General features: G+C 43.3%; 1 protein-coding gene across 1 annotated transcript; it reads right to left on the reverse strand.

The window, feature by feature from the left end:
- Positions 1-2,835: 2,835 nt before the first annotated feature.
- LOC135608211 (TPR repeat-containing thioredoxin TTL1-like) lies at positions 2,836-7,253 on the reverse strand. Its single transcript, XM_065100843.1, has 7 exons — positions 6,070-7,253; positions 4,803-4,998; positions 4,514-4,698; positions 4,105-4,438; positions 3,794-3,998; positions 3,375-3,481; positions 2,836-3,287 (listed from the first exon to the last, which is right to left on the reverse strand). Exons 1-7 carry the CDS (start codon positions 6,915-6,917, stop codon positions 3,135-3,137), a joined length of 2,028 nt encoding a protein of 675 aa, XP_064956915.1. The 5' UTR covers positions 6,918-7,253; the 3' UTR covers positions 2,836-3,134.
- Between the last annotated feature and the right edge of the window lie 3,900 nt (positions 7,254-11,153).

Genomic DNA, 11,153 nt, shown 5'->3' on the forward strand with positions numbered 1-11,153 from the left:
ATGCGAGTACATCTTAAATCCCTCGAGCACACCTCTCACCTTATCAATAAGTAATTCTCCTCTACTCTCAATAAGTAATTCTCCTCTACTCTTTTACTTCCTTATTACTCCACTTTAGCATAACTTTACCACATCTACAACTTCTTCATATATCTCTCCATCAATTAACTCTGTAATGTTCAATGAAATAATACTCTTGGCACCACAAATGATGCCTTTGGCCTTTCCTCAACCAAAAGATACCAAAGTACATTAATATGATCAGTTATGCATTATTAACCCTTTACCAATTCTTAAATCTTTAACGTAACTCAGTAATACTACTGAGCTTGGATATCTATAACAACACATTCCGAAAATGATATCTTTAAGTAATATCAAATCATTACTACCACAAGCTCTCCACCCGAGCTTATTGAACCCACGGTCGTCACTAAAACCCAAAAATCTTTACAATGATAAAATATCATGTGTAAGAAATATGATCCTCTACTATATAATCACACAAATATGAGTCTAATATATAATACTTCTTGAATGTTTCATCCCTACTATTAAATATTCTTTCTAATTGGATCAATCATCATAGCTCTATAAAACCATAATAATCAAGGTCTTTACTCAAAACATTCATCCTATGTCGAAAAATCAATTTGATCTCGATCTTTGTATGGGTCGACATCATATTGAACACCCGATACCTTCTAGACCAAGCCAAAACACTTAAACTTGCATGGGCCAATTCAAACCGAGTTAGATGATCCCATCGTCCAACACTTGCAAAGAAAAATTTCTCCATCATCGCCGATGTCATCGCCCAACACTCGCAAAGAAAAGTTTCTTCTTATTGACTTCCTTCCAGCAAAAGCAAAAGCCAAAGCTCAATCGAGATTTGAAGTTTGAGCCATTCAAGCATTCATGAATTCCGTTACCCATTATCCTATGATTCAACATGTTCAAGTGTGTTGACCATAGAAAGCTCAAGGCTCCATTTAAGTCCCACGCATGGACTTGGAAGCTGCTTCCTGTGTTGGTGATGTTTTGAACCCTAGAAAGGTCAGCTCAGCTTTATTTTAATGTTCTTCGCTTAGTTAATTTAGATTTTTCCACAACTGATCTATAAGAAAATTCATTCTATTCCCTATGACAAGCTATGATGAGACATAAAAAGAAATAACTTTTTGTATACGAACAAATACTAGCAGACCATAACACACAGCAGAATTAAATGGAACCACAATCAAATAGAATACCAAGATATACGTAGAAAACCTCTTCAATGTAAAGGGTAAAAACGAGCAAACTAGAGATAATCCACTATAATAATAATGAATATATAAATCTCAATCTTTTGTCCAAAATCCTAACAACAATCATAAGAGAATAACTGTGATACAAGGATCATGTCACTGTGCACAATATCTAAATCCTTCCTAATTCTCCTCAAGTACTCACAGTAAAAATCTACTATAGATCTAATCTAACATGAGATGAAAGCACTGTTAAATGATCGAGAACAGTCTCTGTGTTGTCATTGTCTTCTTTTCTTTCTTTCTTTCTCTTTATTTTCTGTCTTGTTCTCCTCCTTTTCTTTGGAATCTCATGGCTGTCAAAAACTAACTTGTTGCTGTCTTTTTCTCTCTTTTTATAGTCACGACATTGAATATGGGTTGTCAGCCCAAGCACCCAACAAGACAGTTGTAATTAAATTGGTCAGAATTTACATTATCCATAGACAACTTCAAGCTTTGATCACACTAAATCAAATGACAATCCAGGAACCAGTAAATTTTAGACTTTCGCTCTCTACAACTCTTATCGATATAATGCTAATTTGTAGCCCAATTCTTTTTCTTTCGACTACCTAGTTAGATTGAATGCTTCAACCGTGAAGAAGAGAGTACAGAAATGGCAGCAACAGTCGAGAAGGGAAGAAGCAGACAGGGCAGCAAGGTCTGGAGGTCAACCCAACAGGCCATTACTGTGTGCCAAGGAAGCAATGCCTGAGATCTCACGGGTTCGGCGTTGACTCTAATCCACCCAGCTGTGTTTTCTCGATGAAGACATGAATGCATGCTTGCATGAGAGTTGGAGCGCTTGTCGTTTCATCAAAGCGAAAGCATGAACATGAGGGAATCGATCCTTAATTTGGAGGTTGTGGGGATGCAAAACGTCACGGGTTGGATCACTGATCACACGCTACAGATTCATGAATGCTCTCTCTCTCTCTCTCTCTCTCTCTCTCTTTCTCTCTCTTCTCTTCATCTGTCATTCTTGGCCATCAGAGGCATTTAGTTCATGAGAAGGAGAAGAAAATTCTTAAGAGTCTTCTTCGAAAATGACTTCTGATTCATTTCATCGTCATAATTTCTTGTCCAAAATGTACAGTTTTCACTTTTCCTGCTGTCACGCAAATTAGATCAGTGCAGAACAGTCAGTCCACACAGAGCAGAGAGAAGACGAGCAAGTGGACAATGGCTGTGCGTACTCATTTCCCCCTTCTTCCAACCATTCAAATTTCGGTAGACTGTAACCCTCCACCACATATACTTGAGGATGACAAAAGGAAGAAACCAGAATTCTTCTTCCAAGAACAAACCAGGAGAAGAGCCACAATTCAAGTAAAAGAATATTTCGGGTTCATTTATTCTGCAGAAATGGAAGCACATTATATATATAAACCACCACCAGCAACAGTGGCAGTAGCAAAATTAAACATTGGTGATAGTAACAATAAATTGATATACCCAAACTCTCTCTCTCTCTATCTCTCTCTCTCTCACTTCTCTTACCGCCCGGTTCGACCAGCATCATATACAAGATCACCCCAATGGATTCCAGTGTTCATGTACATGATGTATATACACCAAAAAAAAATCTGCCTGTGGCTGCAGAACTAAATGAATTATGTAGTTGGTACATATGGAATTCAGGAGCATCCTCTGGGCAGGACATGGGACATGATCTCTTACTCTAGATTTGCATGACTAAGAAAATGGAGGAAATCTCTTCTCCACCACTCCAGTTCATGTTTTGACTCAATGAGTTACCACATAGTGGGATCTGACATTTATATTAATGGATGTAGATAAGGTGGCAGTGCAATAATGGAATCGAACCAGTGTCTCAACTCCTCAGAGACTGTAGTGCCTCACAGAATACTCCAACACCTGTTGACTGGGACAAATCATCTCCTTCATCCTTGTCCCACTTTTGTAGATCTTGAATGTGGGGAGTACCCTCACGTTCTCTGCCTTCGCGACGGTGGGGCTCTTGTCGACATCAACCTTTGGTTCATGGGTGAGAAATATCAAATAAAGATGAAAATGAACATGCAGAAGAGAAACAATGCATTGCAGCGATGACGACGATACCTTGAGAAAATTTGCAGATGGGTATCGTATGCACAGTGAATTGACAAATGGTGTGATCTGGGAACATTTCTGATTGGATACTGCCATGAAGCAGATGACAGAAGCTCCTGAAAATGACGAAAAGCTTATTATCCATTCCTATTAATTTTCTCAAAGACATTAATAAGTTAACGTAATGTAATAATAGTCACAAGCAATCATGGATGGAATCAGGTAAACGCGTCGCAAGCGTTATAATATAATCAAAATATGCAAAAGGAAGTCGGTTGTTTAAACAACAAATCGCTGGGAACAATAGCAGGTTTAAATGGTACAACCAGGTAAACAAAGAAGCCCAAGTACTTAGAGATGAAATCAAACAGAAATTAAAGATATGATTGGTGAAACTGACTACAAAGGATGCAAAAAAGAAATCTCACTCGGTAAGCATATTGCTGCTTGGAACTGTTCCAAACTTGTAACCTCCTCGACCTCACCACCAAACTTCATATTAGAGATTTCTTCACCCCGAGACATCTTTAGTGCAACTTGAGCATGGAACAGGGCTTCAGCCACCTCGGGGTCATGTGGAAGCTCCTTGCTGAGGACTTCATAATCTTGTACTGATTCAGCCCATCGCTCGAGCTGATTATCAAGTGAAAAAAAAAATGGATTAGCAACATTCTCTTTGCATAGAACAATTTAGCATGACTTGTAGATTGAAGAGGCTGGATGGTAAAATAAACTTCACCTTGGCATTGGAGTCAGCACGTCTGAGAAGAGCCTTGATATAACTGGGTTGGATTCTGAGGGCTTGGTTGCAATCTTCGAGAGACTTCTCCCATTGTCCAAGCTTTGACCGGCAAGCTGCTCTGTTGCATAGGAGGACTGGATTTGAAGGATCATATTTGAGCCCTTCGCCATAAGCAGTGATTGCTTCTGCAAAATGTCCTGATTTGAAGAGCTCATTCCCTTGAATTCGAGCTTTTACAACTGATTTCACATTGTTCAGTATCATTGCCACCTCTATGCTTCTAGAATCCATCCACTTAGCCTTTTCAGCTACTTCAACTGCATTTTCAAACCTGCAGATTTTTTGTCTTTTTCTCTCATCATCCAGGATTTTCTTTCTATGTTTGAACTTTAAAGTTTAAGCTCACCTTCCCAGTGCCATGTCAACTTGTGCACGGACAATGTACACATAGGCCTCTGGATGCATACCAAAAAACTTGGTATTCAAGTAGGGTGCACATAACATCTCAAATTTAGGCGAGCTTGTTAGAGCCGAGTCAGCCTCATCAATTTGATGGAGCCGGAGAAGGGCTTCTGATTTCATTGCAATTAGCTGCAAAGTCCAACTACCTATGACTGCTATACTCGAAAACTTTTTTACAACAAAATGGAAACAATAACTATTAGATAACGAAACGAAAAATTTTAGTGTTTTACCAGGGGAGAAGAATCTGCTCCTGCTACGATGGCAGCATCAGCTTCCCTTAATGCACTTTTCCAATCACCTATCTTCCTTGCCTCTCCGCATTTCCCTAAATGCCTCTCCACTGTTTGCAGCTTCTGCAATTCGACAGGGTCCGGCTGATTCCCTGTTGAGAAAATGTGCAGCCTTGCATTCTCAATCTGCCCTAACCTGCAACATGACGATGAGGTGGCCCATGACAGCTATAATCAACTGTTACCGGGCAAAGAATAAGAACAGATACGAGACAGATAGCAGAAAGTGACTATTAAGCAGGACCAGATACTCGTTTATCTATTGTGCAAGAGAAGAGGCTTCGAGGTATTCTTTAATCAATGAAGACTGTCGGAGAAACTACATGTGGAAAACAAATTTGCATATTTCAGAAATTTTCACTGTTTTGTATATAGAGACAACATATAATGTAACAACAGGATTTTTTTTTTAATGAATATCATATGGTATTTTCTGCAAGAAATAATGCAAACTGAAGTCCATCACCCAAAATGACAATTAACATCGGGTGCACATGAGAGCAAGGCAGGTAGAGAAGAATCCACTAATCTATAACAGCCAAAGGGCAGGATGGAGCAAAACAAAGAGAACACAGATGACAGACAGTGCCAAACAGCAAGCCAATAGTAGAAAGACAGACAAAATTTCCACCTCACATGAGACAACAAAAGGTTATTCACCATCGAGTTAGGATCAACACGTAACAATCCGACAAAGGCGGTCTATTGCCAGATGAATCGAACATTTGGTACAAGCAAACCATAGCGAACATCAAAAACATCAATAATAGAAACATAAAAAACAAGTTTATCGATTCAAGCAGTCAATAGCAGGACAACAGTAAGCGGAAAACATGATGCAGGTTGATGAAAGAAGACACAATTCCCACAAAGATTGAAGCTTTGAGGCAAACTAACATTAACAATCACAGGATGGCCAACATGATGATATTACCAGATGCAATTCCCACAACGATCAAAGCTTTGAGGCAAACTAACATTAACAATCACAGGACCACCAACATGATGTTATAATCAGATGCAATTCCTACAAAGATCAAAGCTTTGGGGCAAAACAACATTAACAATCACAGGATGACAAACATGATGATGCAATTAGGCCTAAAATCACACACGATGCTCGAAAAGAAAAGAAATCGGATACCAAATCTATCTTCATATTTAATTTGCTGGAGAAGATTACGAGATTTACGACATGGAATCTCACCGTAGGTAAAGACACGCCAGCCGGTGGTGCACCCGCCGATTCGCCGGATCCAGCCGGGCCGCCTCCTCGCACTCCCTCACGGCCTCTCCCAGCCTACCCAGCCCCATCAGCGCAGCCGCACGGTTGCTCCGGCACGCAGCATTGCCTGGGAACATCGCCACCGCCTTATCGTAGAACCTCAAAGCCTCGACGTAGTTCCCCCTCTTGTATTGCTCGTTCCCCGCCTTCGTCACCAACTGCGGGTCCGCGCTAGCCGTCGGTCTCCTCGCACTCGGATCCACCAAGCTCCCAGTCCCCGCATCGATTCTCGGGACGCCGCCGCTCGTCCCGCCGCGCACGATACTGCCGTGGCCGTAGTTCCCGGTGCCGGAGCCGAGCACGTCGCTCCTGGCCGTGGTCCTTGGCACCATGCCGGTGATCTTCCCCGAGGGGCAGATATTGCCCGCGGGAAGCACATTGGTCAGCGGAGAACTCGCCGAGCTACTGCCGCCGCCGCTGCCACCGTTGCGGTCAGAGAAGATCAGCGGGCCAGAGCTCGAGCGACGGTGCCCGGGCTTGGAGCCCCTGCTGCGGTCTGCGGCAGCGGTGGGGCTGGTATCGCAGGACGCCGGGGCCGGGGGCTTGCCAGGCGCGGAGCCGGAGGAGCTGGAGCTGCTGCTGGTGTTGGCGGCGGCAGAAACCCGTGGCCGGAGGGGGGAAACCGGGGAGCCGAGGGGGCCGCCGTTGTCGTCAACCTTGTCCTTGCCCGGCCCCTCGCGGAGAGCCAACGCGGAGCCGAACCGGTAAACCACCGGGTCGAGCTCGGTCCGCCTCCCGGCCCGTCCGCTGGGCTCGCCGGGGCGGGACATCTGGGCCAGACCGCGACTGACACCGCTTCGTTCCTTCCGCTCTTTTATTCAGATCCCGTCACCTCCACCTCCACCTCCTACTCCCCCTCCGCCTGTAGCCCAGTCGTAGCCACCAATGCACAGTTACAGGCCATGCAACGAACACCCACACTGCTTCGTATCAGAGGAGCGCATTGCAGCATTCAAACAACGACACAGGCCAAAAACATAACAGATGGAGGATAAGGCGAGCGGAGAAGAAGAGAGGAGAAGAGAAAAGGAAGTGGAGGAAACAACTCTCCAAAACCCAGAAGTTGCCTTCTTTCTCTCTCTCTCTCTCTCTCTGTGTGCTTCGACTACGCCGGAGGAGTTCATATATATAATATAGATATAATGGAGATCCCTCAGGGGCATTCTCACAAACAAGTGACGCACGCTGTGCTGGACTTAATTTCCTCATTTTAATTCGAGTTTTTGCTCTTTTTCGTCACATAAGAAGCGCCATTACTTATTTTTCGCAGCTTTCCATACGGCAATTGAAGGCGAGAATATTCCGTACTTTGGAGATTTCTGGCCACGCAAGCCGGAAGCCAAGGAAAGATTTCGGGCACCACGTAAATTGACGTCCGTACCCTTACGCGGAGACGCGTGGCGGGATCTGATGATGGGATACAGCGAGGGTGTTTTGGTAAAAGTGGTCGGCCAAGAGACAGGGCGAGCAGCTGGCCATGTGCTGTGTGCCGTGACAGCTGGGGAAGCCTGAGCGGGGTCTCCGTCCGCCTCCAGCTCATCCAACTCACGGCGCCATGTGACGGTGATTCCCGGCGAATCCAACGGAATATTCCCTCCCCCCCCCCCCCCACCCCTCTCTCTCTCTCGACCGCAACGGCGGGCCCGCTTCTGTCTGCCGGACCCACCGCTTGCGACCAATTAAATATTTAATATATGCATATATATATATATATATATATATATATATATATAACAAAATATTATCCCTTTGTAAAAATAATAATCAAAATATTTATTCTATCAACAAATATTAAATAAATGCTATGAGTTAAAACTCTAATCGGAATCATCAATAATTCCAGTCCTTTTTAATCTTTTCTTCTCTAATTTTATCTTCTCAGCTCTTATCAAAATAAGATGCCCCTTCCAATTATGAAGAGAGGATACATTTGAAGGTGAAAAGCCAGTAATAGTTGGTGAACAAAACGCAATTTTTATTCTAAAATATACTTATTAATCCTAAAATATATTAAAAAATCAGATTTAGAAGAACATAGTTTCCTTCTGGAAACACTAAAAAGGTCAAAGGCCGAACAATTTAAAGTCTTCTCTAGTTAGATAAGGAACTCCTAAAACAAGCAGGAACAGAATGAAGAACTGTCTCATATGTGTTGATGGATTCAAGAAACTGATGGAAAAAAAAAAAAAAAGTAAAAATTTCCCTCTAGTGTTTACACCATGATGTCCAGAAAGCCCAGCTTGATCAATAAATGCAAGTAGCTGCACTTCAAAATCATTGAGCTGTCAACCTTAGTCTGTGAGATCTGTCATGCTGAATGGCTGTGGATTTTGATCAGTGTAGAGCATGGACCATGCTAGGTTTCTTTGAAGATTTGGTCATCCATGTAGTCATCTACTGGCATAAAGTCGTATGAATAGTGGAGAGTACACAGCATGGATTGATTGTTTTGGTGCATCAGAAAGATGACAAATGCTTAATTATTTCCTAGTGGGAGAATCAACTCTTTGTTGCCTGTGAGTGGTGTGAATATGGTGCAGTTCATCATGGCATTGGTAGCTTAGATTAATTGCAGCAGCCCCTGTTCTTTGTTAAAGGCAGTAGCAGGGGAAATGATTCATCCCCTTCCTCAGTGTTGGCAGATGTGTTCGATAAGGAGGAATCCCCAGGGTTTCTATATCAGGCCTCTCATCAAAAGCACCCTCTTCTGCTTCGCATGGTGGCCATATGTATTTGTCCCACTAGATTCGACTTCATGCAACAATGTGAGCATGCGCAAGCACACAGTTGCGCCCACAGACTGCAGGATGCACGCATGCATCGTCACCCTCCCTCCTCAAGAAACAAAGCAATCAGCGGAAGCAAGGAGTGAGATTGGAAGTCGAGGAAACAAGAGCAGTCCCTGATGTTTGTGTTGGTGGTAAACGTTTGCCACAGTCCCTGACGAACGATATGGCAGATTGTGCTGCAGGTTGCCAGTCAAAGAAGGGGATTTCTGAGTTGATATCAGCTATAGTCGGTCTCCGGTAATTTGAACTCGGTCTTGATGTTTTTTAGAAGGTGCGAGGTTTAGGCAATTATATATTGAGTTGATCGAAGCTTTGACTTGTAATTTTTGCTTGATGAACACCCCAAGAAAAAAAGCTTTGACTTGTGTCTTTGGATCGAGGGATTTGTTGTAACCCTGTCTACAATATAGGCTATCATCGAGAAAGATGGAGCCAAAAGAACTCAGTTTCTTCTAGCTTTTCCTAATTGAATTAGGAGACAGACAAGGAATGAGGATTTTATCTTGATCGACTTAACTTCTTGCCAGTCCATTATTATTATTCGTACCAATGGAATGAGAGGCAAGAAAGCCGGTAGCTTCAGTGACTGGCCTCCGTAGAACCTTCAGCCTCATACAAGAACTCTCTCAAAAGAAGGGAAGAGAAAGAACAATCATTGAACTTTTGCCAATGGTTTTGGTCTGGAAACAAAGGTATTGACCTCAACATTAAGCTTCTCAAAGACTTGCATCGACAGCGATTAGTTTTGGTTTTGTGTTAAGATTAATGCTCTCTAGAGATCCAAAACCAGGAATATTCTTTTAGTCTCTTCTGCTGCGTTCTAAGCGACCATCTTGTTCCTCTTTATCTCCATAAACAAGTCTTGCGTATTGAGAACCGAAGATGAAGGCTTCAGAGATTCCATGGTGCTGGTGAATGATGGGGAAAAACAATGCACTTCCTTCCATCAAAAGCATGATGATTGTGCCTGCAATCAAGCTAAATTACATTGCTTAAATCGATATACTACTTCATGTCAGGTGAGCAAGGGAATGACATCCTTCTCGGAAGGTGCATTGAAGTTGGCTCCACCACGAGACAGGCGATGTGATGGTTCAAGGTTAATTTACATTTCACTAGGCTGATCAAACCATCACCTAAGTCTCTGACAGAGAAGGCTTCGCGGGGAACAGTAGTTGCATCATATATTAATAGTGCATAGAGCTTATCAAGATCTGAGCAGTTGAACAATCAGTAAAACGAGTTCCTCTGGGTAAAACTTGGGCAGGGAGTGATGAGAGTTGATGCAGGGAATGTTGAAGAAACTCCCTTGGTGTATGATTGAGGTGGCCATGGACTCCATGTGATCAGGGCAATGGCCTCCTGCATCAATGTTAGGTGACAACCTAACATTTATTTTGGAGCTCAACTTTTGACTCACAAAGTGCAGGAAAAGTAGCCTGCTCCCACCTGCACAATGCACATATTAATGAGGTCACCGTCTGCCTGTGATGTGATCACAAGCAGAACATCAGCTGCCACTGTTACATTGCCTTCACCTCAAGGTCAAACTGAACTCCCATCTAAAAATCTGATGAAGATAACAAGGTAGATTCATCTATCAAGGTAAACTTGACTGTCTTCTGTGACACTGCAATTGATTACTGCTTACTTGCGCTTAAAGGGAAGGAGGCTGAAGGAGGAGATGAGTTGCAAAGAATGACTGTGGGGGGGGGGGGGTGTCTCCATGATCCGTCTCGTCTTTCTCCTATAATGGAATTGGCTGTAATGATCTGGTGCTGCCACAGTCACATGCGATGGATGAAATGCAGAAAATTAAGCTGAAGAGAAGCAAAAGCAGAGTTAATAATGCAGAGGTTGAAGGTACTAATGGTCGTGCACAAGGATTGATCCCCGGAGAACCGCCATGCACATGATTCCCAACTCGTTCATTAAAAGGCTGCTCAGATCTCCACTGTCTTGTCTTGTTGCGTTTGATCACCTTCTACTGGTTCCACTGACAGCTTCCCCACCTAACAAACCAAGGGTTCAACGAAGGACTTGCTCTGTAATCCTCATCGCCAGCCTGATACATCCTTCGCTCCGGGTTATGCTGGAGTTGGGGAACCGATACACCTGCGGACAGCCCACTCCTGCTCCAGGAACGCCAACATGACAGGGAACCGATGGCAAGTGCCAGCTTCATGCGAGGCTTAACGCAATGCATCCAACCGGTCA

This window comes from Musa acuminata, chromosome BXJ2-3 (genome assembly GCF_036884655.1).
Source record: "Musa acuminata AAA Group cultivar baxijiao chromosome BXJ2-3, Cavendish_Baxijiao_AAA, whole genome shotgun sequence".
NCBI classification, from domain to species: domain Eukaryota; kingdom Viridiplantae; phylum Streptophyta; class Magnoliopsida; order Zingiberales; family Musaceae; genus Musa; species Musa acuminata.